Raw genomic sequence first — 27,721 nt, forward strand, 5'->3', positions numbered from 1 at the left:
TTTTCCTTATAGCTGGCTCTGCGTGTCTTCACACACAGGGGCTCTCTCTATTTCAGGATTTGGCATCTCCATTCACAGGAGATCTCAGCAAAGGTTCCAAAAGAGTCTCATTCAGAGTAATTCAGAATCACATTTGGATAACTGCCTTTGATGTTTATCACAATATCGAAGATGGAAGGGGCAGGATAATCCCATACTGAACTTTCATGTGAGGAAGTAATTCTTTCCTGGGAAAACACTGTACTATACTGCATTTACAGTTTCTCACATTTTTGCCCCAAATTCATCTATATTTTATGTATTATATTCCAACATATCTTTGTTACTTTCACCCTCTCCCTCTTAACTTGGTTCCTGTTACTTTTTCAGAAGTATTTCTTTCATTTTATGCTGAGTGTTGGGTATTTTGGTTGTCCCCATGGCCACTGCATGGCAGCCACTGCTTCTCTCCCCCACTGGCCCAGTCCATGTGGAATCAGACTGTAACTCTTGGTCCAAAGGCGTCCTCAGCTTGTGCTCTTTGTAGTCCAACCATTTAGCCCAATGAACCATTCCACATCTCATCAATCAGATCATGTAATACTAGTGAACTGTGAGCTTCCTGCAGTTTATGCTATTTCTGCATGCAGTTTCTGCATGTTTATGCTAACAAGACATTTAGAACAAAAGGCTATAGTAAGACCCTGTCCCACAAGACTTTTTTTACTCTGACACACATTTCATATGCCACACATACTGGCCACCTATCTGCAGCTTCAAATTAGAGTTCAGGTGGGGAAAATGTGATTTATTTTGTTTCCATTTTATTACATCTAACTCATGGGCAACTTTTAAAATACTTCCTGATTTTTATTCCATTAAAAACAGTAATGATATTGTAATTGTTTAATAACCAGCTTCAGGTACATTGTAAGTAATACAGAAAAATAAACATTCTGATAATGACTAATTTCATTAATAGTCATCTTGCTTCTAGGGAATGGTAAGAACATACTTTTCAAGTTCTCATATTGCAACATATGACATCATAAGTGTTTCCCTTTTTTTCTGAATTGATGTAGGAATACACTATAGATGTATTTTTCCGCCAAAGCTGGAAAGATGAGAGATTAAAATTCAAAGGACCTATGACTGTTCTCCGGTTAAATAATTTAATGGCCAGCAAAATTTGGACGCCTGATACCTTTTTCCACAATGGAAAGAAATCAGTGGCTCATAACATGACAATGCCAAATAAACTATTACGAATTACAGAGGATGGGACGTTGCTATACACAATGAGGTGAGCTCTAAAATATTATATCTTTCATTTAGTTTTACAATTTAACTTGTGAAAGAATATTTTCCAGATAGGAAACTGGTTCCTTCTTGAGCATAATTTGATTCCTGCTTAATAATTATTTTCACAATAGGCCTTGGGATGATGGGCAAACCAAGTTATTTGCAGCGTTTATTTTTCATCTCCTGCTGTGCTACCTCTACAATCCCTGGATATGTCTTAATGCTTGATTTTTAAAAGGATCTTACAGTATTAGGAATCCATCAGTTTGCAGAGGATCTTAATTTGGCATTGCTTTCAAGGATTCCAGCAGCAAGTATAATAAAGCTTGAAAGTTTAATACAATCTGTACTCCTAAATTGTGTGCAAGAGTCTTTAATCTTTGGATCCTATAGAAAGCAGATTCTAAGAACTAACAGATGTACACAGAATTCACTGACCATTCCTAATATTTCTTGTACTTGGGATTATAGAGTATGACAGAATAAAAGCAGACATTTCTTTTCATTGATTAAAGCATTTGGAGAGTTTGGAGAAAAAAAATATTTTTGTGTTGACCACATTCATTGGAAATATATATTCTCTTCATGGATAACTGAACTTTAGCTGTCCAATTGCTAGAGGAGTTAAATAAATCCTTTTGAAATAATGATGATATACAGTCATGCAAACATTCTGGATTAAAAAACTACAAATTAAAAAATTAAAAAAAGGGTATGTTGTCTCTATAGAGCTCCATATCATTGCTTTTGTCTCCCATGGATTCAAAACAAGGTATAAAGGGATTCTGTTGACTTCAATTCAAGATGGACAACTAGTACACAGGTGAACACTGAGTTTTCTTTAAAAAAATTAAAGATGTTTTAAAAATCAGTAGAAGTGTTTGGAGAAAACAAATTCTCCAGGCATTTGGGATGTTCAATGTATTGTGCAACATCTTCCAAGACTGGCTAGACTGGAGTAGAATCATCTTGGTTGGTAGCTACACAAGTCCAGGTCAATTTTCTTGTCTTTCTAAATGCTCAGCTGTTAGAGATTTAATCCACAAGAACACTAGCTTGGCAGCACGCTGTTCACGTGTCTCTTCTTTAGATCATAACCATTTTGATTTCCTCACCTCTGCAAGTTCCCTGATGCAATATTCAGCCTACTCTTCAAGTATTACTGTTCATTCTCTGTTGACGTGTGATGTGTGTGACTGTTTCTAGTTCATTTAATCTCCTTTATTGAGAAACATGTTTGCACTCAAGCTGATAGCAACATGATTTCAGCAGATGCCTGAGCACCCAGAGTGGGCCAATTTAATGATGGCAGCAAGGAAATAATTGTAGCTGCTAATAGATTTTTATCCTCACACGAAATTAGAAGCCTGAGGATCCCTCTGATGTACCATGAGGAAGGGCAGAGGGGCAGAGCAGTCACACCCTCAGCCAGACAATTCAGGTCCAGTTGTAACTACTAATTAATCACATAACAGATACTGTGCTGTACTTACGGTGTGTGTCTTAACAGAAGTCTATTTGCTATTTCTATGAAACTAGAATAAATGTGTCCTTTTGCTCATTAATCCATTACAGATTGACTGTGAGAGCAGAATGTCCAATGCATTTAGAAGACTTTCCTATGGATGCACATGCTTGCCCCTTGAAATTTGGAAGCTGTAAGTTAATTTAAATTGAGGTTTCTCCCATTTTTAGGCCACTTTAAAAAAATATTTTGCAACTGAGAAAACATCAAGGTTTTAATCTTGTGTATTTTTCGCATTTTTGTCAGGGTTGTATCTTCACTGTTTATATATATATATAATGATCTGTTTTATGTGTCTTTAATAGCCTATAGTGTGATGCCTAGACATTCACAAAAGATGAAAATAACAGTGCTCCAAATACCTAGAAAAGTAGTTTGTCACATAGAAAATGTTGTTAATCTTATTATAGTTGCTTTGTTTTGTTAAAACCCCAAATCAATCTTAAAGAAAGCAATACACACCATGGATAACTGAATTGGTCTAGATGAAAACAGTTTTGCTACTGTAGTCTTGGTATGTTTAGATCAACATTTTTCCCAGGATTAGAAGATACTCATATACATTCATGGAACATTTTTGGAAGTGAAAAATCTCAGAAATCTCCAAATAGAGTCCTACATTTGCAGCATATATAGTGCTAGATGAGAGAACATACTGAACAAAGTCATGTAATTAAAATCAGTGCAATAACTGACGAAGCTTTTGGTAAATTGAGAATTCTCCTCACAACTTCAATTTGAATAGCAACCAACCTGACACTTAGCTAAACATAATATTTTTAGAAATAAAATATAAAGAAAAAAAAGATCTAGTTTACTCTAGTTTGTTTAACACAAACAAGGGAGTTAAAATATACTGAAGATGTAATAGTGTGCAAATTGTTTCCTCAATGGCTACTTCTTTACTAACAGAAATGGGTCCTCTTACTGACAATGGTTACTTAGTGGCTTGATCAATTTTAGAAGTCAACAAACAGAAAACCCCATTCATTCTTCACATGGTACAGGACAGGGTGATAATTTACTTTGGGCTGAATAGTTCTATGTTTGCCATGAGACAGCACGGATGTCTTGTCTTTAAAGGGCTGCTAATCTCCTAGATAAGGCTTAGAGAAGAAAAAGTTCATACAGCCTTGGAATATAACTGACAAAAATAGTTTGCTCCTTGAATGTTAAGTTTTCTTAGAGAGCACTGCCAATAAATCTTCCCAAATATCTTGTGAAACAGAGTGGAGTGCAGGGAAGCTTTTCTCCAGTTTATAACAGGACAGATACTGCAGTGGGTTCTTGACTAATAAGAGATCTGTGCACCCAGTGAGATCAGGAGTGGCTGCAGGATTGAATTTGTTTTGATGTGCTCATTAAAGTGTCCCTGCAGGCATCGTGCTGGAACTACAAGGTAGGAAGATGGCTAATCCTAAAAAAACCTGGTAGTGACAATTTAAACCAGGAACAGTTTCTGAACAAATTTTACTTACTAGATGGAATTTTATAGACTTGACAAGACACGTATCACCACATCTGTGCATCACTGAACCATAGGCCAAACACCAGATCTTCCCTAGTATGAACAATATTTCTCATTATTCTCCTGCACTGAGTTCTTTCTAGCTCTGTGTCCCAGACCAATGTATTCTTCATTCACAAAGTGCATGGCTTTCCACATTATGCCTCAGTTAAATGACTAATGCTTGCAGAAATTATTAAGTAAAAGGGGTAAATAATGTGGATTTGCATAAAAGTCCAGAACCACACCAGAAGGTGTGAACAAGACAACAGAAAAACATGCAAGTGTATCTGCATCTTTTGTGTCTAAATTGATTTTTTTATCTCTAAAAAAATATTTTCATAATGTATGTAAATTTCTTAATTGAACAAAAAAAATACTGATATTTCTGGTAGAAAGGCCATTTCTTACACCACTCAAAGGCAATAACTGGCAATCTAAGCTCAGAGTACAGCTGTGGACTGTCGTGTTTTACAGGTTTTTTTTCATTATTTTTTTTTGTTTGAACATTAATTTTCTATGGCAACTGTCCCAAATTGGCCCTAGAAAAACAAATAACAACAAATGCTTGGAAGGATCATTGGACAAAATCAAGGAGTTTTCAAGGAAACTTTTCATTCACCCACTAAATTCAGGCAAGATCCTAATCTGGGATCCTCATGGGGAGGAGTTCCTTCTGTAACATGGTTTTACTGCAAACACTGCACGAAGAATTCACTGTTGAAACAGCCCTTAAAGCTGGATCTCTCCCTTCCTTCTCATCAGATCATATGCCATAATTATGAAGTCATAGAATATTTATTTCAATATTTTGTTATTAGTATAAATAGAAATATCTCCAACAGGACAAATGGCAGGGACTCACTGTAATACATAAAAAAAGAATGTATCTTATAATTAATTGACACTTTTAAAGTGAGAATCGTATTTAAATACATTTGGGACATTTTTGTCAAACTAAAGCAATTAATTATAATCATCTTAATGGACTGGAAAATTTACTGGAAAATGCATTTAATTGTCACAAAATCCATGCTTAAAGTGCAGACTACAGTCTAACACTTAGCTCCCCAAGGTAGTGTTTGCCTAGCTCCATTTGTTTTAGATTAAATTGGATAAGAGTTTTTCTACATCCTCCACTGTTACTCATCACTTGTTGGAGCTGAATTCCTAAATGACTCACAATAGAGGAGTTGCACATCTCCTGTGGACTCTGCCCTTACTGTAGGGACCAATAAATGTTTAACCCAGACTCCAAGACTAAAGTGATTTGCCAAAGAGCAGCTTAAGCTAGAGGTTATTTCAGTGTAAATTTAACGTGACAAATGCTAAAGAAATTCTGGAACAACAAAATGCCATATGTTGGCAAAACAAAATCAGAAAGGCAGATGCTCTCCTCAACTCTTACCACAAACATCTGATTGTCAGTTTAAAACTGAGGCCACTCTGGAAACCAGCAGTGACGGGAGCAGACAGCTGCACTGCTGCTTATGTAACACGAATTGGAAGCTGAGGGGGGCAGCTGAATCGAGCACCAAATCTGGCAGCTCATTTCTTGCACTGCCCAGTGCACCCCCTTCCCTCTAAACCAATCCAGTCATTCTCAGTAGCTCAGAAAAGCACTCCTCTCTCTTCCAAGCTATTTTCATACTCCAGAAAAAAATGCTTGAAAATTAATTTTATTATTGTCTTTATGTGACTAGATTAGCAAGTCACTTTCTGTGTTTACTGTGGCCATTATTTTTAAAGTCACAATTAATTAAGATGTAGATTTGCTTTTGCCATTGACTCCAAAAATTTATTCCAAGATATGATACAGTGCTTAGGGAATATGAAGCCTGAGGATAAAAGCACTCTGCAGCTTCAATAATACAAAATCAAATGTCATGGAATTAATTTACCAGCACATTCTATCCAACCAACTCTTCAATTACTAGCTGTTATCTCTTACACTGATAAGGTAAAATTACTAACTCACAAATGAGGTTAAGTGAATCAGATTCCTCCCTTTCCCTTCCTGCTTGTCAGTCTGAAAAAAGGTAAATTCTCATCTTGTAGGTAGAATCCTACTGTCATGTTGGATGCCCTAAGATGTCCCATCCAGCTCCAGCTGTCTTTGGTGGATGCAAGCTTGATGCAGATTCTGGCCACACATTCATTCCCATTCATGCCTTTAGGTGTAAAGAATTGCAGGAGATGCCTCTGCATAGTCAATTAACTCCCACCCAATTGTCCCGAGTGAGAGCTGCCAGATTCCAGACTTCATAAAATGACAGCAGTATTTTACTATGGAATTAGGATTAAAAATATTTATGTGTAGCTCAGTTCTGGAAAGAGCACAAATAACAGCACAAAGCCCCTCAATGGTATGTGTAGATGCTACTGAATTATCTGTGTAACACACCAGACTGCTGGGGCTTGGAGAGCCCACAGTACTTTTCTTTTGCTTTGTTCCAAACTCAAGTCTTGAGTGTGAGGACTATTCAGAAACAACCAAAGCAAAAAAAAAAAATAAATAAATAGAGTAATTGTGATTTAAACTCACTCTTTCCTAGACAGCCTCAGAAATGTCTGCTAGGCCCAAGAACAGTGTGATGGGGGCATGGCCAAATCCCCACATCATATTTGGCTGTAGCCAGGCTGAGGATGAGAAGATTACTGAAGACACTCTGAGAAGGACTTTACAGAGGCCCAGACAACATCACACTATGAAAAATTTAAAAGTCTGGGGCTTATCTTCCTTTACAATAGCTAGAAGTTAGAAAAAGCAGTGGGGTTCTTGCATGCTCATGAAATTCCTCTTCTCATTCTCACTTCTTTACATAGGCTGGAAATATATGAGAGAAATATTTTCATACCGTGGAGGACCAACCTTAATCCAGCCCTACACCAGATATCTAGCTATTTTGTAGAAATCAGTTGTACTCCCTATAGATAAATTCCAGTAAGATGGGGGTTTCCACAGATAATTAAAGAGAATTAAATATTCAAACTACTGCTCAAAACATAGTTCTGACAAAGCCATAAGGCAACAGAAAGTGCAAAGCTTAAATGCAATGTATTTCTTTTAAATTAGATGCTTACACCAGAGCAGAGGTTGTGTATGAGTGGACACGGGAACCAGCAAGATCAGTGGTTGTTGCTGAAGATGGCTCTCGACTGAACCAGTACGATCTGCTTGGACAAACTGTGGACTCTGGAATTGTGCAGTCCAGTACAGGTCTGTGAAAAAAGTTTTGGAAGGGTGATATTTAACTGTCAGGATGTAATTCAGAGCAGGATTGAAAAATACAGAGATATAACAGTGAGACCTAAATTATAGTATATATACTTCAGATTAGGAAAACATGACTCTGAAAAGATAATACATCCTGGGATTATTTTCCTACTTCAACTGGTGGTAAAAATATTTAAACAATTAAAAAGCTTCCTACAGCGTCAGATCTAGCCAGGAAAAACAATAATTCATGTAATAAAGAAGCACTCCTCACGTTCTTCTCATATTATCTGCTTACTATATAGGCTGATAAAAATAGCATAACAATAGCATAACAATCCTCAAAGATCATGTTTCTGGAGGCAGTGAAGTCACTAAAAGCAGTACCTAGTTTCTCAAGGAAGTATTTAGAGAGTGAAAAAAAAAACCTCATATCAAACTCAAAACCATCTGAAACATCCAAACTTGATTTCCTCTAATGCTGGCACCAGCTTAACTCCAAAAATTTAATGAGATACAGAAATACAGCTTACATTTATAGTATGATATACCTATAACCTTGAAGCTGGCTACAGCTCCTTATTTTTTAGCTTTGCGGTGCTTATTTCAAATTTCTTAAAGTTTATTTTCTAATAATTCAGACAATCTAAATGCAGTAAGAAACTGAGTACAAGGTATGAACAAGAATGCTGTTGACCAGATTGACTGGTCAGTGGACTGAAAGCAGCACTGCTTTAGGCAAAGTGGTTGTATTGCTTTGGATACACTTATAACTGCATAAACCAAATTTCCTAACGTGTTGTTGTTAAAGTCAATGAACATTTAAGGGAAAGTGAGTCACTTTGAGGTGAACTGTAATTTGTGTCTGAATTTTTTATTAAGCTTGTTAAAATGTATTCATATGCTCTATTAAGCCAAGAAAAGCTCTCACAGACAAGTTTGTAGATTACTGCTTGGACACTTCTGTTAAATTGATATAAAAGTAAGTGGGAGGGCAATAATAAGAACTTTTCATAAGATCAGCATCCTCCTATTGCTGAGCACAGAGGTGGGCAACAAGCAAGTAAAAAGAGGAGAACTCTTGACCTTCCTACAGATGGAAATGTTGCCATTGGCTTTTCTGCAGCCAATAATGCACCCCAACTGCCCTTTGCTGGAAAATCAATAGGATTTGAGGGGAACTGCAGGGATCTCAGCTCTTGGTTCTCTCAGAGACACCTCGCCAGCCTGTGGGGCTGCCTTTGCTCCCTTCTTGCTGCGTGTGCTCTAAGGGCAGTAGGAAAATCAGAAAAGACTCATGAGGGAACTTAACTAAACCAAATAGAAATGCCAGACACAGCTCATTAGATAGCAATATGAGGAGCATGCTATAAACTGTTAAGAAGGGCAGACAAGAAATTTTCGAACAGAACTGAAACATAAGTTTAAGATTTCTTCATGCATTTCCATGAAGAAACAAACAATTTGTTTTTCCCATGTTATTTCAAAGGTTTGAATTCTGCCTCCTTTTTCTAACTGAGGAAACTCTTTACCATTGCTGTCTATAAAGTTAAATACATAAAATATGCTGAGAAGAAGATATTGTTGTCCAAATGCTGAAAAACAGCACGAATAACTAAATGGAATGGTTACCAAAACTGAAAACAATCCCATTAGAATCTTTCTAGTATTTACAAATTTGTAATCCTCTTTAATTACTACCTGATAAGAACACACGGTTGTGGAAGAAACATATTTATTGCTTGCAAATTCAATGTCTCAAAGGAAAATCCTTCATTATTTGTTTTGGAAAGAAGAATGCTTTGCTTTCCCCATACTAAAGATATAAGAAGTGGTTAATAGCCCTTTTTTTCCTTCTTGAGGAAGGTGGGCAGGTGGTCTCAACAGCATCCTCCAGCATGTCTTTGTCCTCTGATCACCTCTGAGTTAGTATATGACAAATGTAATGAAAGTTATGAAATTCCTCCCTGCTTTCACAGTTGTAGATAGTGACTCATCTTACAAAAAGGCAAAATGAATTGAAGTCAATCTTCACTTAAGAGTTCTCAACACACCTTTATTAGGCCAGAAAATAAAGCTCTTTTTAAGGATTCTGTGGCTCTTTAGAGCAATCTACAACACCTTGGGCAAATTTAAGATGATATTCATAGTTGTGTGGAATTCTAGATAATTATTTTCCCAAGGATCTGGGTGTAGCCAGGTTATTCCAAACATTTTAAAAACCATTAAATGATTTCATGGATTTATAGAGGGCTTTTTTTTCCTATACTTTCTTCCTTGGCAAGTAGGCCACCTGCAATCCTTATTTATGGATATAGAACAAGATAACTACAAACACACGATATTTTAATGACAAGAGAAGCTTGAAACATTACAACTTTTTTATGGTATAGTTTATTCATCCGTTCTAGCAATGGAATATGCAGGTACTACAGGCTTAAAAATAGTATTAAGTGAAATAATAATTATTGCTGCTGCTGTTTCGTTTAAGCAGAATCATCCATTTTTTATTTGTATGTAAAATTACTGTTACTCTCCAGCCACTGATTCATATTGACTCAGAAAGATTTAAAAATTATCCTTTTTGTAAGCACCTTGACAAATACTTGAAGGGCTTGTGCAAGTTTCTATTTATATAGAATTACTTTGCCACCTTGAAAACATTGCTTTGCACTGAGAATCATCAGGATTTATACTCAAAACAGTTAATTTTTTTCTTATCTCTGTAAATCTGAAGAGATGATACTGTTCTTAAGAGTTTTATTTTACTGAGTTAAATAGTATAAATAGTAAATGATAAATACTTTATTTTAAATTAATGGCAAGGAAAGCCTTACTTCTGTACCTACAGTAATAGAAAAAGTAGTTACAGCTCAAACTAAGTCCCCACATCAAACCTTAGTCTGATGTGGTGCACATTAACTTTAGGCACTGATAAATCTGTTTTTTTACAAATAGCTTACAGAACACTATGAAATGGCTGTAATATAACTTTACTGAATCATCAGCTATCTTCTGTGGGCACAGGTTAGTTTATACCACCTGCACATTTGACTCAATTATTGCAATATGCTGTAGACTTAAGGGCTAACTAAGAGTTAAAAACTGCACCTACAGAAGCACTGAACACAGGTACAAACTCTTCCAGACTTCTGTGGATATTCCAGTGTGGAGAGTCATTCAAAAATTAATATAGATGCAGACTTTGTTTGACAACTTTTAAATGTTTCATAATGTGTATTACATATAAACTAATTTAAACATTGGAATAAATAAAAGGAAAACCAGATTTATCTGCACACCAGTTATTTGTAGAAGACTTCAGGAATTACAGTTTAGCTAAGAAAAAATACCTTTCTTCTAACTTCCTTGGATAAGAAAAGATAAGAGATAAGAGAATATAAGATGTATAAGCTACAACTTGTGAAAGCAATCAGACACTGAATATAGGCAATATTTTGCTCAAGAGCTATTTGAAATTTAGACTGTAGGGAATTTTATGGTTGTATTGCAATTTAGTACATGCTTTCAAAATAGAATCACAGTGGAATTGGAAAGTTATGAGAGTGATCAGCAGCTGTCACAAATGTGGCAATGCTATTCAATTAAAGAAAGCCATGAAATATGGAATGCTAAAGATGCAGTAAATAACTGGAGTGCTTTCACTTCCTGCAGTCATTTCAATCAATCTTATCTACTATCTTTTAATAAGTGACTGCCCAATAAGTGCAGTCCATTGGTACTGTGGAAACTTAAGAACATGTTTTTGCCTTGTAACTGAAGTGCAGAGCATTATTCCAGGCCTCTGCTTTGCCTAACTCACTCCTCTCAGCATTACCTTTATCTGACTCCCAGCTCAGACCTGCTGCAGTGCTTAACAGATGAGAGTAATCCCTGTCTTTTTTAATTGCCTTTATGCTTTGGATCTTGTTCTCATTTTCCAGAGGTTAAAAATACTTTGATAATTTAAGCACCTAAATAAAGCTTCAGAGTACAGTGGTGTGTTCACTCTGTATTCTTAGCTTGCCATCTACAATCACTGAATTAATTCTGACATACCATTGTGCGCATTCTATATCTGATTGCATTAAAATAGTTTCTCACGTCATATTTTAAGTAGATGAAATTAAATTATTGGCTCTCCTAGCTAAGACTGGCACCTTTTGTAAGATCATAATCTCTGGTACAGAGAAGGAGGTTGTTTCAGTGAAAGTTAAAGAAAGGTGAGCAAAATTCAGGTAATAATTCCCACTATACTACAGCCACTCCTATTTTTAAAATAAAAATTCCTTGTATATCCTTTGTTTTACCTCTTAATTTAAAATTTATTCTCTTTCCCCCCTTTGCTACTGTCTTTTATATTGAAAGAGTATTGTCACATTTCATAAATAAGTTTTCCTTAGGGTTAGAAATTGAGCAAGATTGCTCAAATGAATGTTCTTCTGGACTCTGCATTACAGAAATGGGCATTTGACATGCTCTGTGCATAAGCAGTCAATGTCTAGACATAGTTTTTCAATCAAGTTTAAGCTTTTCCTGTACAAGAGCAGTTTTCTCCTTCCAGCTGCCTACATTTTAAAATAGAACTACAGTAATTTCACATGTCATCTCTAATCTAGACAGACGTTTCCATTCCGTTACGTGTCTACTTGTTTCATTCCTAAGATGTTTGTTGCATAATAAAGAAGAATCAGTCTACTTTAAAAAAAAAAGTTTCTCAGTCTTTGGAGAATATACTGTTTTCCAAAATCCATTTTAATTTATATAAATAACAATCTGAAAATTAGCATTATTTGCTCTGCTGGCAAGAAAGCTTTATGGAATGATATTAGTATGTTAGAATATTAGATATATTTATTTTTTAAAGTATAAATAAAAATTATTTATATATTAAAAACCAATTAATTTTCATTGCATTTGGATTACCCAGCTCATACAATTTTGTAGCTCCAAAAACATTAGTGCTAATTAAAATATTTTGTATTATTCTTGTAGTAATCATTTACTGCAGGAGAGAATAATAATTTACTAAGGTACTAAATTTGCAGAACAGGGACACTTCAGAGTACATAAAGCACCGACAGTGGTAATGCAAACACCATCGCATCAGCAATTACATCTTAACCTTGGCCCAACAGAAACACTTTTGGGAGGCTGTCTTGATTTAGTTTTTAGATGATGTTTACATGGGTATGCTGTGGTAGCTTTCCATCTTCTAATAGAATAAGACCTTCTATAGGAGTTTTAATCAGCCACCAGTTAACGCAGACCTTCATTTCACTACTCAGCAAATATGAAAATACGTAAATTTAACTAGCGTTTCCCAGAAATATCTAGTTTTGTATTACTAGGGAAAAATTTAAAAACCCATCAGGTTTATTAAATGTTTTCTCCAGAGCTGAACCATTTTGATTTGAGGACTTTTATTTTATAATAGGGATGAATGTAATGAAAAAATACTTCCTATAAAGACCTCTGATGTGTATATTTATAAAGGCTTTAATGTTCTTTTTTCTTGGTTTTAGGGGAATATGTTGTTATGACTACACATTTTCATTTGAAGAGGAAGATCGGTTATTTTGTCATCCAGACTTATCTGCCATGCATCATGACAGTGATACTGTCACAGGTGTCCTTCTGGCTTAACAGAGAATCTGTTCCAGCAAGAACTGTATTTGGTAAGAAAGACCTCCTGGCAATCATGAGGAAATCTGCTTTCAGAAATGTTATGGTAAAAGTAGTTATGTGTAACACAGTATTGGAGAATACTGTAAGCCAGGACATGTTGCAGCACACAAGAGCTAACAAATTACATTGTGAAGATATAGGTCCAAAGCTTTTAAACTGATTTTGAATGATTGTTTGACTGAAAATACCTCAAGACATTCATTACCATTTGAACTTTCCAAAGCAATCAGATTATGAATAAAACATCTCTGACAATGGCAATAACGTTAATCATGGGATTATCAAAAAGGCTTTAATCAATGGGTATCCATCATTTGACATCTTTAGAACCTCTGAAAATTCTCATTTTAAATTTTTTTTTTCCCTTAACCCCTTTTACAGGCTACTGTTGAGATCAACAACAATTCGTTGTGCTTACAGCAGTGATTAGATGCACTCAAGGAATGTAGTGAGAAGGCAATCTAACAGACTCTCAAGTTAAAAACAGTTGGTTCCTAGAGTTTAACCACTGCTTGCAAATGTTTATCTTAAAATTCTCATATTCTTTCATATTCTTTGGTGATGTTAATCTAAATCAAGTACATATTTAAAAAAAAAAAAACAAAAGGCAACAAATTTTAATTTAGGAAAGCTAGAACCTGAGATATATGCTATGTGACCTAGTCTTTGGTGATATCCAGATGGGACTGCTGAACACCTTTGGCAGGAGGCAGAAGCACCCCCAGCCAAGCTGGCTTTGACACTCATTTTGCTGCCTCAGGGCACTGCAAGGGCAGGATGCTTTGGGCCTCTGGCTTTGCCAAAGAGAATTAACCCATTTATGCAGGACATGGCAAAGCCAGAGAGTCACTGTTGAGAAATGCGGCTTCTGAAGCTCTTGTTGAACAAGAGTTATTTTTATGGATCTTCTCTTGCACCCTTCACAGCTGTGCTTTAGTTCCCCAATTTCTCTGGAAATCAACCACAGCTTGCGTAGCCTTAGACCTCACGAACCAAGCAGTGGCTTTCTGTTGATATACAGATGTGCACTTACAGGACAGTGGTTTAGACTACAGTATAATTAAATTTGATTTAAATATTTTTGTTTAGATTAGCAACTATAATTAATTCTGAATTTTTAACATCAGCTTTGCTGAGAACTAATCTACTAGGGACTTTTATAGTCAAAGTATTGAAATGGTAACTGTTTTACCTCCTTTTGCACATACCATTTAAAAATAAATGTCTGATCATCAGTTTGAAAAGCTGTACTGTCACTAGATGGAGAACAGAATTTCCTGGTCTCAATGGATAATATCTAATACTGCCCAACTTTCAAACTGATGTCTTCAGAAGCTCAAGAACCCACAAATTTTCCTTTTAGATGACAGTTATTTAGTAAATACTCCTGGGTTCTCCATCATTATGTACCGTGAAAACTTTTTCATTTCAAAATGGCAGTGAAACAAAGTTTCAGAACACCTTGCATGAATGCATATACACACCAAAACACAGCTTTCATCTTTTAGCCCACGTAATACCACAGATAATAAAACTTATAAATCTTTCTTCTGCTGCTATGTAAGAGAAACATAAGCTCACTAGTAATAAGTCAAAGAAAACATTTGGTTTCATGTCAGGAAAGAGAAATTGCTTCCTCATTAGGCACTAATAATTCATGTACTTCACACTACCACATAAATATGTTGTTCATTAATTGACCTATTTTAGACCACTGTTCATTTCCACTGACACTCAGTGCAGCAAAAATGAACTCGCCAGGCACATTCAAGACATGACAGTGCAGTTGTCAAGGTAACTTGTGGACGTGTGATTTGATGTAAATGCCTGGCGTGCACTCAGAGGCTCATTTTTCCAAGCAGCTGCAAGCAGAGTGAATTCAGTATAGTTCTGCTTTCTCTCTGGGCCAGGTAGGAGGAAAGGTTCAGCAGTGAGAAGCTCTGATGTCAGAAATGTAAATTACATTGTTGTTCTTATATAAAATCTTTGCTATCTTCAGGGTGTCAGTGAATAAAGGGACAGAAATCTGTTGTAGTGGTTTTAGTTTGCCAATCTGAAATTTCCCAGCCAATGTACCAATTAAATGTAGTGAATCTAAAGCTGGCCAAATAGCAGTGCATCTGTTAGAATTATTTACTCATTTTCTGTTGAGAGATAAGATTTTGGAGGAGAGCAAAGCAGGCTCAAACTTTAAAGGGTATAAAGAAAACTTTACTAACAGAAATAAAAGAAAAATAATAAGAAATCAGAATAAACCTTCAGAACATTTCTCCTCCCCCAACTTTAGAGATGGTAAACAGTCAGTTTACCACCTCTAAAATAATCTTTCTTCAGTCCACTTAGGGAGTCTCTCTTTCCATGCCATGGAGACTTCTCCACAAGAAACAGTTCTCTCGTGGTTCAGTGTCACCGTGAATCAGCCACCCAGGAGATGGAAATCTATTCACATGTGAGAGTCCCTCCCCTTGACTTACGGCTTTCCCTACAAGTGTTTTTGAGGGCTCAGTCTTGGGCTAATGGAGTACACTTTTAAGGATGAGCTGTTCAAAAGCAAAGGTTCTCTTCATCTATCTCTAAAAAAATCATTTTCATCTCTGGGAAGAGAGGTTTTCTTCTTCCCTGAGAGCAAAGGGTCCTCATCACTTTTGTCTCTCTCTTTTCAAGGTTCTTCTTTGGGTCACAGCTACTTCAACAAATGCTTACTTCAGCATGGGTGCCTTTACTCATGTCTACTTTGAACACTCCATCCCCCCATGCTTTTTCACGAATCACAGTGATATTCTAGTGTATCATAGCCCATCACCGTGGCCTCACAAAAGAATTTCAGCCCAACTAAGGCATCTCCTCATTCTCCGTCCATCTGAGATTTGACTCCTTCTTTACTGACCTTGGTGTCTTGATGTTGTTTCTCTACGTGTCTTCACCCTTTTCTCCCAGTTGAGAGAGGATTGATGTTTTCAAGTTTCATCTGTGCAGTGAAAGAATTAATATCTCCCCCGAGCACGCTGATGTCCAAGTGATCTCTGCCGGACGGCGGCTGGAGCTGTTTACGGTGACCGCGCTGGGGAGGCAGCTGGGACCTCAGCAGCCAGCCTAGGACTCAGCAGCAGCACACCACCAGCTGATGGCTTCCCTTCCCTCCCCCTGCCCGGTGGTTTGTGGTGAAACTCAGCAGCGGCAGAATTCCAGCCGAGCTGCAGCCGGCCTGGCTGTGCTGGGGGAGTGGGGGAACCCGGCCCGGCCGGGGCTGCAGCAGAGGCCGGGCCCGGCCCCGCCAGGCCCACGGGTCACGCTGTGGAGCGGGGCCGGCCCGGCCAGCGCCCGGTTACCTGTTCAAAAGCCAGAAACAAGAGCGGTTCCTGGGGCTGTTCATTTTAAAATGTGAATCTCACATTCAGCTCTCTAACTGGCTTATCAGCATGCCTGTTCTCAGAACCATCCAGCAATTGGTTTTGCCAGACATGGAGGAAGATCTTAGCAGCTTCTCTTAGAAAATCACTTCCATGGGCTGGTTCCTTCCCTCCTCACCAAAAATCAGTCAATGCTAAACCAGCACATCTGTAAAACCATTGATTCAAAAAAATAAAATAACACATAAATCTTGGTTCCCTTGAATATATCTTTGAAGTATAATAGCCTAAATAAGCTGAAACAAGTTCTTTAGTTTTCTAAGTATCTCAGAACTGCTGCGAGAAAGAACTAAAGATGTTAAATTGTTACATCTGTAGTACAATTTGCAGGGCATGAATAAAGAACAGCAACAAAATCTTTCAAATACCAGGAAGAGTAAAGTAGTTCATAAATTATATTTCCATTCCAACTTTAAAAATAGTATTCTAGTATAACAACATCAAAGAATAAAACATAAAAAATGTTTTGAAAATCAAGCAACTTCCACAGAATTTGAAACCTGATATCCTCATTTAGAAACTGAACTCACGTGGGGCAGCTTGTAAGAACCAGGGTGTAGAAAAGGCTTTCCCACCTATAGCAGCTGGGAAATGAAGCACAAATGAAGCCCCTGGCCTGAGGACACAAACTCTTTGCTTTGCAGGAGTGACAACTGTGCTGACCATGACGACGCTGAGCATCAGCGCAAGGAACTCACTGCCCAAGGTGGCCTATGCCACGGCCATGGATTGGTTCATAGCTGTGTGCTATGCCTTTGTCTTCTCTGCGCTCATCGAGTTCGCCACAGTCAATTACTTCACCAAGAGAGGATACGCGTGGGATGGCAAGAGCGTTGTTCCAGAAAAGGTAACACCGCCTCATATCCATCCCAAAAGATCATACTCTGCCATGCCTGGTCACTCTGTGGGAGGGGGTTTACCACAATAAAAATTCTTATTATGTAGAACCGTTTTTACTCCAAAAGACTTTCCTCCTGTGTCCACATACAGCATTTCTATGCCATGATTACTTAGACATTTAATACTACTTCTGACATATTGGGTGATACTTAATGCTATTAATAATGAAATACTCTACTGAGGTTTTGACTTCTGCAACTGAGCAGAAAAAAAGATGTATGTGTATTATTTTAAAGCAAGGCAATTAATTTTTTCTCTTTGAACAAGAGAAAGTGTGCATGCCTCAGTGTAAATGTAGGAAAAAAAATGTTGTAGCTGCAGTATTTGATAGTTCCCAAGGTATAGTGCTCCCCAACATGAAGTTCAGAAGGGCTGCTCTATCATGACGAAATAAATCATCACAGGAGTTATTTTTTCCTTTCTTAGCCATAAGAAAAATTTTATTTGTTTAGAAGGAGGAATTGAGAGTTGTGCTGGGAGTGTGCAATCCTGATCTGTACCTCCCTGAATGCATGAGCGAAAACTCACACTGATTTATTTTGGTCTGGGATCAGAGCTGGTCTGTAAACCTAAGGTGCATCAAGAAATTGTTGAGGACATTTAGGGGATGAAAGAGAAGTTTCCCATTTATTGTGAGGTACCATGTCTGCTGCTTCTGTGAGCAAGCTCATTCGGTTGGGTTAACTTGCTGAACTGGTTATCATGAACATTCACAGACTAGAGATTCAACAGAACAGGTATTTGGAGGAGGAGATGTAACTCACTGGTATGCAAAGATATATTTTTAATTCAGGATCATATGCATATATATTATTTATGTATATTAGTTGCATAAGTCAGTGAAAAAAACCTCCAAATTAAATTAGGGCACTTATACAATGGCAACTACTACGAAAGTATTGTAGAGTGAGTGAAGTAACAAAACAAACTTACACTAATGAGCTGCACAACTGCTTCTGAATGTTGAGTTTTCAGTTATTGATACTATCATTGAAAATAATTTTTTAAATATTTTTCCTGTTTTCATGACATTTGTTATTAAAAATTAACTGCATTGATAGAACTGTATCCTTAAATATTAAATATTACCTTGCTAATTTATCCTCCCTTGTAATGTAGTTACTATAGTGAGCTGTTTCATTTGTTACAAAGAAAGTTACATTCTAAAAAAACCCCTACACCAATAAACATGGTTTAAAACATTGAAGATTTATGGCTTTGTGCTCATTAGCAGGTAAGGGGCTTTATGTGTCATTTGCTGGTACCTGGTGGTGTGAGTTTTCTTTAGTGAGGAAAAGCGAGCAAGGCAAGCTCACAATGATTAGAGCATTGCAGCTTAATCAAATTTAGAGCTCTAATTAGCTGTCATATTGCTTTTTCATGAAGTTGAATTTGACATGAAATATTAAGACCCAGGCTGGTATCAGGGTTTTCTGTGGATCAGATTTCTAGTGACATTTAAATCTATTTGAAGGGGTTTCCTCTGAGACTTCAGTGAAGCTGCTCTTTGTCTGATGGATTTATTGCTCCTCACTGGAGTATCTGAATGAGAAGTAAACAGGACTGTCTTCACACTCAGCAACCATGTTAGCAGCCTCCCTACCTGGGAGGGGAAAAAATGGACAGCCAAAAAACCCAGAAAACGCCCAAAGCAAAGCAAGCAAGCAAGCAAACAAACAAACAAACAACAAAGAAAAACCATAAAAAACCAAAACCAAAGCAACAAAAGAAGAACAAAACAAACAACCAAAGCAAAAAACCTGACACACTTTTTTTGTTGGTATATTTCTTGAACCTGTTTATTCCAAACATTTGAAGTTTTTCTTGGCTTGAAGCTCAGAATTTTATTGCCGTGAATTAAAGAACATCTATATCAGAGTCATTAGGTGAATCCCTTTTCTTACTAAGTAGCATAATTTTAACATTTGAGCCTACATTTCTTTCCAGCATGGGGCTCCAAGCTGTTCCTCCATGAGTATCTCCCCACTTGCTCTCAGGCTTTTGCAGCTTCATTTCCTGTTCATGTGTCCAGCAGAAGTCTGCCAAATCCCTGAAATGTTCACATCTTGAACAAGAATTTTTTAATCAAAACTCCATTATTAGGGGGTCAAAGTAGCCATTAACCTATAGCTGATCTGTCATTAAGCACTGTGACCACATAAAAAATATTGCCTCCTTGGGACAGCTGCTTCTTGAAAACAGAGAATTGTGCTTGCTATCTTGTGAAATGACATAATAGATCAAATTCCACTGATATTTTCTCTTCAACCGTATCTTTCCCCCATCCCAAGAGGATAAAATGGATAAAATTTGCTTTTCCTTTTTGTGGCAAATGCTACCTGAAGATTTTTCTAAGCTGTTGGAATTAGCTATATTTTCTTATCTGTTGGAATTTTTGCTATATGTTTTATTGTTGGGTTTTGTGCTCATAATTGGAGTAATCCTTACACCTTCTTAATGACCCACCACCTCTTTCTTCTGTGTTTATCCTTGGACAGTGGCAGAAGAAAGGGTTTAGTCTGCCAGAAACTGAGACATGCCCAGATGTCAAAATTCACTTTTTTTTCCTACAACTAGATCCCAAAAATAGAATACTAGAAAATATAAGGACCTAGGGATAAAATAAGTTTAAATAAGCTCAAGAAGTCCTCCTCCACTAAAAGATATTCAATATATTCTTGCTTTAGCAATGTAAGTGGATGAAGTCACACAGACATTAAAGTCTCTGCATATGGAATTCCATTTCAGCCATTATGATCCCATTTTAAGATTCAAACATGAAAACTAAGTTCCTAATCCATAATGCATGTTCCTTTGGTGTAAACCATTAGTGAGTAGAATACTGACAGCTTTGCATCTTATTGAATAAACCACTCCTTTAGAGCATGGTTACATGATAATTTAGTGTGTCTTTTTGTGTATAAATTATATTAAAACTCTTCGTATCACAATATTTGTCTTAATGTTCATTAGGCTACATTAAGAATTTGGCATCATGTAAATTTTTATCGTAATCAAGGGAAACAGTTTATGGGAATATTGAACTGTGAGTGGTTTGTCACTGCTGATTATCATTAAAGGTGATTTTGCCAGTGAGCCTAGCTATCAGGTCTCATTATTTTTATCTATCATCTAATTTGGTTTACCTAATACAAGTAATACAAATGGATGATTTTGTCTTTGTTGTCACCTAAATATTTTGCATGAGTTATATATGCAGAACTAGCTTCTCTCTTACAGCTTATTACACTTTGTGGTATGAACTCAACTAATTGCAGAATGTTACAGTGCTTTTTCATAATTTCATCTGTTGAGAAGGTATTGAGAATGAAATTTTTTCTTCTTTCTTCAGCCAAAGAAAGTGAAGGATCCTCTCATCAAGAAAAACAACACATACACAGCTGCAGCTACGAGCTACACCCCTAATATTGCAAGGGACCCTGGGCTGGCAACCATTGCTAAAAGTGCAACAATTGAGCCCAAAGAAGTTAAGCCAGAAACAAAACCTGCAGAACCCAAGAAAACTTTTAACAGTGTCAGTAAAATTGACCGGCTATCAAGAATAGCCTTCCCATTGCTTTTTGGAATCTTTAACTTAGTCTATTGGGCTACCTATTTAAACCGAGAGCCCCAGCTAAAAGTTCAAACTCCACATCAATAACCTCATTTATTCGTATAGTTCTGTTTTGTCTTTTGCTCTGGGAATTGCTTCCCTTTTTCACATACAGTAATTCCCATTTGCTCCATTGCCTCTGTCTTAAAGAAAATAAAGGTTTCCTTAGTTAGCAAAAGGTAAAATATATCTGTATATTTAATAAAACTGTGTGTGAGGGGGAGAAGATTATAAACTATATACTTTGGAAAAGTGATTTTGGAAATGGAAAAGAGTTGTAGAGTAGTTGTTTGGAAGGGTAAAAAAAAAAAGAAAAAAAAAAAAAGAAACCATTTGTAGCAAGCTTAGTACTGAATATCCCCAAAAGATAGTGTATATGTACATGAAAAAGATATTTTTATTCAGAAGATTGTTAGGGAGGGGGGGAAATATTCTTTACAACATTCCTGATTCACATCCTAGACTGTATCATTTATTCAGCCACTGTTTATAATCTTTTCAAGGATGTAAAGCTTTCCATTTGCTGAATCCCATAAAATATGTTATTTTCCTAATCCCTTTTCTCTTCTATGTTTCAAACTACCTGACTTATAATATTAAATAGTCTTTAATGAGAAAGGAAATCTACTCACTCTAGGTACAGTTTGTCACTGTATAGCACATAAGATCTAATGGTAACAAATGCTTTAATCTGCTCTCTTACTGCAAGCTTGTTCCAAGCATTAAGTTGTCACTAGTCTAGATTTAAAACCAGCTGCACAACCAAGTGCAGATCCCAAATTTCTATCACCTGTGTAATCCAAACAATTCCTGGATGCTTTAAAGATAGCTTTTACTCATCACTATGTTTTAGAGAGTTAAAACAAAAAAACAAACAATAAAATTTTTGCAAGCTCTAGATATGTTGAATGTATTCTTTTATAAAACGATACATTAAAAGAAGCTTTAGACTGAGATTTATGAATAGCAGAAAGATAAAATATAGTATTTAAATAATATCTGTAAATATGCAGCATGAGATTGTACATTTTTTTACTTTTTTAAAGTTGTGTTCTTAAAACATTGTGTAGGATTCACCTCTTAGCTCTTAATATGTTGTTAAATGCTCAATAAAACATATTTAGAGCCTGAATTAAAGGAAAAAAAAAATCAGTGGTACTGGAAAGCTTACAGAAATAAATAAGCAGAAAGTGCTTGGAATTTTTTCCATTTGTAAAGTGGTTAAGTGTACAGCAGCTTGCAATTTGACAATGTCATCCAATGTATACTATTAGATTAATGACTGGTCTTCTCAGGTCATGCATAAACACTGAAGTATGGGATTATATTTGGTAGGTAAAAACGGTGAAATATTGGCTAAGACAGAAGTTCACCTGTATATTACTGCTATATTTGCTGAAACATAACTGTTACATTAAGCGATGTAATATATGTAGCATTAAATACAAAGAAGTCATACATAAAAGAATGTACAGGAAAATAGATTTTATTGAGTAAACTTACTACATTTCATTTTTACTGTAGCAATATATTTGTAGGAACAATATGTAAGGGCTTTAAATACAAGATGTCCATTTTGCAGGTATTGTGCTCCCTTTGAAAAAATCCTAGTCAGTATCATTACTGCTAACTCTTAGAAATAAACTTTCAGATAAAGTTTTTTCAAAGAGATTGGAAGAATGGTGGATATTTGCAAGAATCAATTAAAAAAATGTATGCTATTGAATGGATTTTGAAACAGTACTACATGAGCCTCTAGAGAAACAGCTACTGAGAGTCAAGCTTAATAGGCAGTGATTTTTAAACTCTTAATAAATCAAAAAGTTGATATTCTCCATCTACAAAAGGAAATATTTAATGTTTCATTTAGAGATTTATTTTTTTTAAATAATGCTTCATTGTCTAACATTTAGTCCTGTCTGAACTTGATAAGTTTGATAAGTTATCTGATTGGATCTTATTTAAAAGGGGATGTTTCATCTCTGGTATCATGTGTAGATATATGTATAGAAAAAAATAAACTATGGCTCTTTAACTTCTGTGTTCTTGTTTATCTTGTTATTTTTGGCATTAAACTAGTGTGTTCATTTAGGGCATTTTATCTTTCTAGCAATTCATAGCTACCTTTTGGTCTGCATTTTGCACATTAGATGTGAATATTACTTAACTAGTCTGCTTTTTGCTATGCAATGATTGCATTATATCACCTCTTAGTTAGTCTATGCCAATAGTATTATACTGTATAAACTTGACTGCACAAAGACAAGGTATTCTCTATGTAGCTTTTTTACAATGCTTTGCTAAACCATGTAATAATAGTAAGTCTTCCTTGAAAATAATGATACACTCTTATAGAGGACAGTTTCTGTTTACTCCTGAGATAATTTTAAAAAGATGACATTGAATGTTTATTGCACCTCAGTGCAGTGATGTGGCAATAAAACCTAAATCAAATAGAGGTTGTTTATGGCAGAAGCATGTATTGCTTTACAGAGTTTAGCAAAAGCTCTTTATTTTATGTCAGACTGTAATTCTATTACAATAATAAAGCTAAAAATGTTCAATAATGCAAGTGAATGTTTTACTTTGGTTTTCTTTAGTTACTGCCTCTTATGACACATTGCTTGATTAGCTGCTATTCATTGAAAAACTTTGTTTCCTTGGATTTGGTAATGAATGCAGTTTTAATAGATGTGATTCTCTGTCCAGTGTTTTCCAGGGGCAAATATAACAGGAATGTTTCCCAAATCTGATTTGACATTCAGAAAAGATAGTTCACTCTGTACCATGTATACCCAGTAAGGCAATTAATTGCATCAGATGAACAATTGTTAATGTTTTGTACCACAACATTGAGTTACACAAGGTAGGAACAAAATAAAATGCATTTTCTCCCAGATAAAATGGCAGATAAACCAGAGACTGAGAGCAAAAATATTTAAGATAGAGATTTAACTGGTTAATAAACACACAGATCTAAGAAAGACTAGAAAAGAACCTCAGGCCGTATAAAATAATATTTCACTTATTAAATGAGTTGTACCTTTCAAACAAGCATATGCATACCTTGAAAATTTTAATTTTCAACTCCTCTTTCTTTCCCAAATAGAAAAAAGGAGCGAGGAAAAGTCAATCCAGTGCATTCAGCCCTAAAAATTTCTTGGAAATGATCCTGGAAAGCAAGGCTTGTGGTCTGTGGAGAGAGATATGTACAGATGTACAGCTCTAGAGGACTCAAGAGGCTGAATGTATGTGCATTTGTATATAACAATATTCACAGCATTCTTAAACATGAGTCCTACAGAAGGCTTCTTCAAAATGGAAGGAAAGTCTGGAAGGTCTCAGATTCTATTAATTTATTATGCTTTCCTCTATTTTGAATGAGGATAATGCAGTCTGAATCCCTTTTCCTTGCCTCCTACAAGTGACTCCACGGAGATGAATCCCTATGAAAACCCACACGGGCTTTTCTGGAAGACGATGGTAAAGGAGGTGTTTGAACACCCACCTCCTATGTACACATGCCAGATGCAGAGCATACATGGGGATTCTCACATCTTGCTCAGACATTTTTAGGCAGAATTTCACTCAAGTAAAAATGAGTCAAAATGTCTAGAGGCAACAAGATTTGACTCAGAATAAAAAAATATATAATAATATTCAGTTTCACAGTGTGGAGGAACAGCCTCATCAGGTGACAGATTCACAGCCTCCAGTCAGTCCAGCGTCACACCCTGACACAGGAGTTCTGTGTTTGTTCTGATATTACATCAACAGAAGCTTCTTCTGTTTCCTTTCAATCATCCCTAGAAGCTACTGCAGGACTTTCTCAGTGATCAAAAACCTTTTTTACACCACCAATGACTTCTCTAATTAAATTCTTTCTCTTGGACTCTAAGACCTGGAAAACCTGATTTATTTTCTATCTCCTTCTATTTTTTATCAATATGATAAACAATAACAGCTTATGAAACACCCTAATGTCTGGAAAATGGGGCACACATGCTTCAAGGAGCAAGAAATAAGATAACTTCTTGCAGCCTGTGCTTTTTATCTGAAAGTCTGTCCAAATAAATTAGGGTGACTGGGAAAAGTGAATTTTTTTTTATGGACTATAAAAATATCACTCATACTTTGAAATATAAAAATGCAAGATCTCCTCAGACTTTCTATAGCAGATCCACTGAAGAAAAAAATCCTCTCACTATGCATAAACATGACATAGCTTAAATAAAAATGCGTTACAGTCCTAGCACATGAATTTTGCAAGTGAAGTGTATTATCAGCTTGTCAAGCTGTTGCTGTCATGTTCCATCTGATTACAAAGTAAATCAAATACAAGAGAGGTAAAAGCCTTGAAACAAAAAGTTTCTATAGGCTCATTCTCTCTGGCCATAGGCCCATCCAAACTGGCATGATGACTTCACAGATGCTGATGAATTTATTTGATTAAACTGCTTTAAGGCATTTGAAGAGGCTCTGAGTGGATTTTGCACTTGCAGCACAGCTGTTACAGGCATCTCACCCAAAGACTAGAGATACTTCCCCTCCAAAACTTGCAGATCAACCAGCAAAGGGCACAGCTTTTCTGAATGTGCTGTCAAGGGAGCAAAGATGTGTTTGCTGAACTCTTTCCTCAGCCAAGGACATTTGAATGCAAACAGACACAATTAATTTCTTTTCAAGTGTCCTTATATATGCACTATCTGATCAGCCTCAAGTGGTACAAGCCTAAGGATCTAAACCAGCCCCAAGATGTTAAATTTGTTTAGCTGATTTCCTGTTGGCTGCCCAGCACACTACCTTTGCTACACTCTTTGTTTGATTTTACATGTATCATCTGATTAGCACCTGCAGTGCCTCATAGGAAAAAATAATAAAGCTGCCACAGAATTAATGAAAGTTATTTAAAGACCTCACATACTTGGAGATCCTATTCCATTACTGACCATAGCAGCAGAACCACACTTCAAAGAAGTGGTTTGTAAGCTTCTAGGATGGCTCTACATAGTGATATTTATTAATATAAGAAATTTACTGCAAGGATATGAAAAATTCAAGAAAAAAAAAAATGAAAGAGAAGAAAATCTTTTAAGGTTTTCTAAAACCAAATATAAAACATAGTGAAATTAAAATAGAAAGATCTTTTGCCTAAATTAAATTATCTTTTTATGATATATTTTATAAAAGCAATAAAATGGACACCAGCCAAGAATTTTTAAAATGAATACAACTTTTGAATCAGAGAAAAAGACAATGGAGGTCATAGTAAAAACCACTGCTGATTGTTAGGACCTGCTGTAGGCACACAAATTTAAGAAAGAAAACTAACATTTTTCAGTTAAACATAATCAAATAAGAGTTCATCTATTTTCTTGAAGAAACTGTTAATAATTCAGGAGGCATTTCAGAAGAGGTTTTGCTTTGATTTTGCTTTTGTACAAAACACCACAAAACTCAACTTCTGTTTTCATCTTTCTCCTGCCTGAGGAGCTGTGGCAGGCAAGAAAAGGTGAGGTACACCGTTCTCCAAGGTGGTGATGTATTTGACAGGAAATAGAAGAATTACAAAAAACATTAGCTTTAACATGATCATGTAAAAAGTATTTTTGTAGTTACACATAATGCTCAGCTACACCTCATGGACATGACAAAATAATACATAGATTAATGTAAAAATGTGGCTTGATAGGGTTTGGTTTCCTCTGATATGCACATCCCTACCTTGCCTCACCAGCCCTGATTTGTAGGAACTCTGCTAATTTAGACGAAGTAAAATGGGGCTTTGTGCCATTAGGGCCTTTACCTGTTTGTTCCTGACCAAACTCTGCTCTGAAGAAGGCAAAGAAAATCTTAATGAAGTAACTGGAGCAATGTATCCCCTTTCAACAGTTAAAGGACAGTGTGAACTATGAGAGTAATGAATGTACTGATGCAATGTTTAATGGCCACAAAGCCAGAATGTTCATGCCTGCAAGAACTTCTTTTACATACATGCCATCTAATCCCTCCAAAGAAAGACAGATTTTTAGAAAAGGTAAGTATTTTCCAGTTCCAGAGGATGCCATCCATGACTTCACTAGCAGCTTTCTAAAAATGTATTGGAGCTGTGTTCTGGTCACTGAGCTCCTGAATATCAATGCTTATGTTCATTTCTGATCCTAACTCAGGCTTTCCTCTCCAACAAAGTTTGCAGGGCCAATAGTTCTGCATCCATTTAACAGTTTTTTGAACAGACAGATTTTTGGCTTGCAATTCCCAAAGAGTACAGAGAAGAATAATTTTAAGACTACTGAGGCTGAAGAGAAAGGTTGTTATGGACAATACAAAGAACTGGTAAAGCAGAAAGTCCTTATCATAGCTTTAGTTGATAACTAACCATCCATCATTCAATCCCCTGACAGCACTGGTCTGCTCCTAGCAAATGAGTTAATAAAACAACAAAAATGCTTTCAAGTGGAGACACACAGAATTAAGCAAGTGCCTGATGCTTTTGAAAATCTCATTATTTCTATCCATGTACAGAATGACTTTTAAAAGCATACTGATGATGCTAAAAACAATTATAACATGAAAAACA

At 36.1% G+C, this 27,721-nt stretch overlaps 1 protein-coding gene across 3 annotated transcripts in view; it reads left to right on the forward strand.

The window, feature by feature from the left end:
• The window catches only part of GABRA1 (gamma-aminobutyric acid type A receptor subunit alpha1), a 43,434-nt gene extending 19,721 nt beyond the window's left edge, over positions 1–23,713 (forward strand). For all 3 annotated transcript variants that reach the window (XM_005523474.2, XM_088063599.1, XM_088063600.1), the window contains exons 5-10: positions 1,062–1,282; positions 2,857–2,939; positions 7,390–7,533; positions 13,056–13,208; positions 17,273–17,475; positions 20,881–23,713. In XM_005523474.2, the coding sequence (XP_005523531.2) occupies positions 1,062–1,282; positions 2,857–2,939; positions 7,390–7,533; positions 13,056–13,208; positions 17,273–17,475; positions 20,881–21,189 (1,113 nt within the window). In that variant the 3' untranslated portion in view covers positions 21,190–23,713. The remainder of the gene's footprint in view (positions 1–1,061; positions 1,283–2,856; positions 2,940–7,389; positions 7,534–13,055; positions 13,209–17,272; positions 17,476–20,880) is intronic.
• The last annotated feature ends 4,008 nt before the right edge of the window (positions 23,714–27,721 follow it).

Source organism: Pseudopodoces humilis, chromosome 17, assembly GCF_049639895.1.
Source record: "Pseudopodoces humilis isolate 2021_Gansu_Grassland_sample_001 chromosome 17, ASM4963989v1, whole genome shotgun sequence".
NCBI lineage: Eukaryota > Metazoa > Chordata > Aves > Passeriformes > Paridae > Pseudopodoces > Pseudopodoces humilis.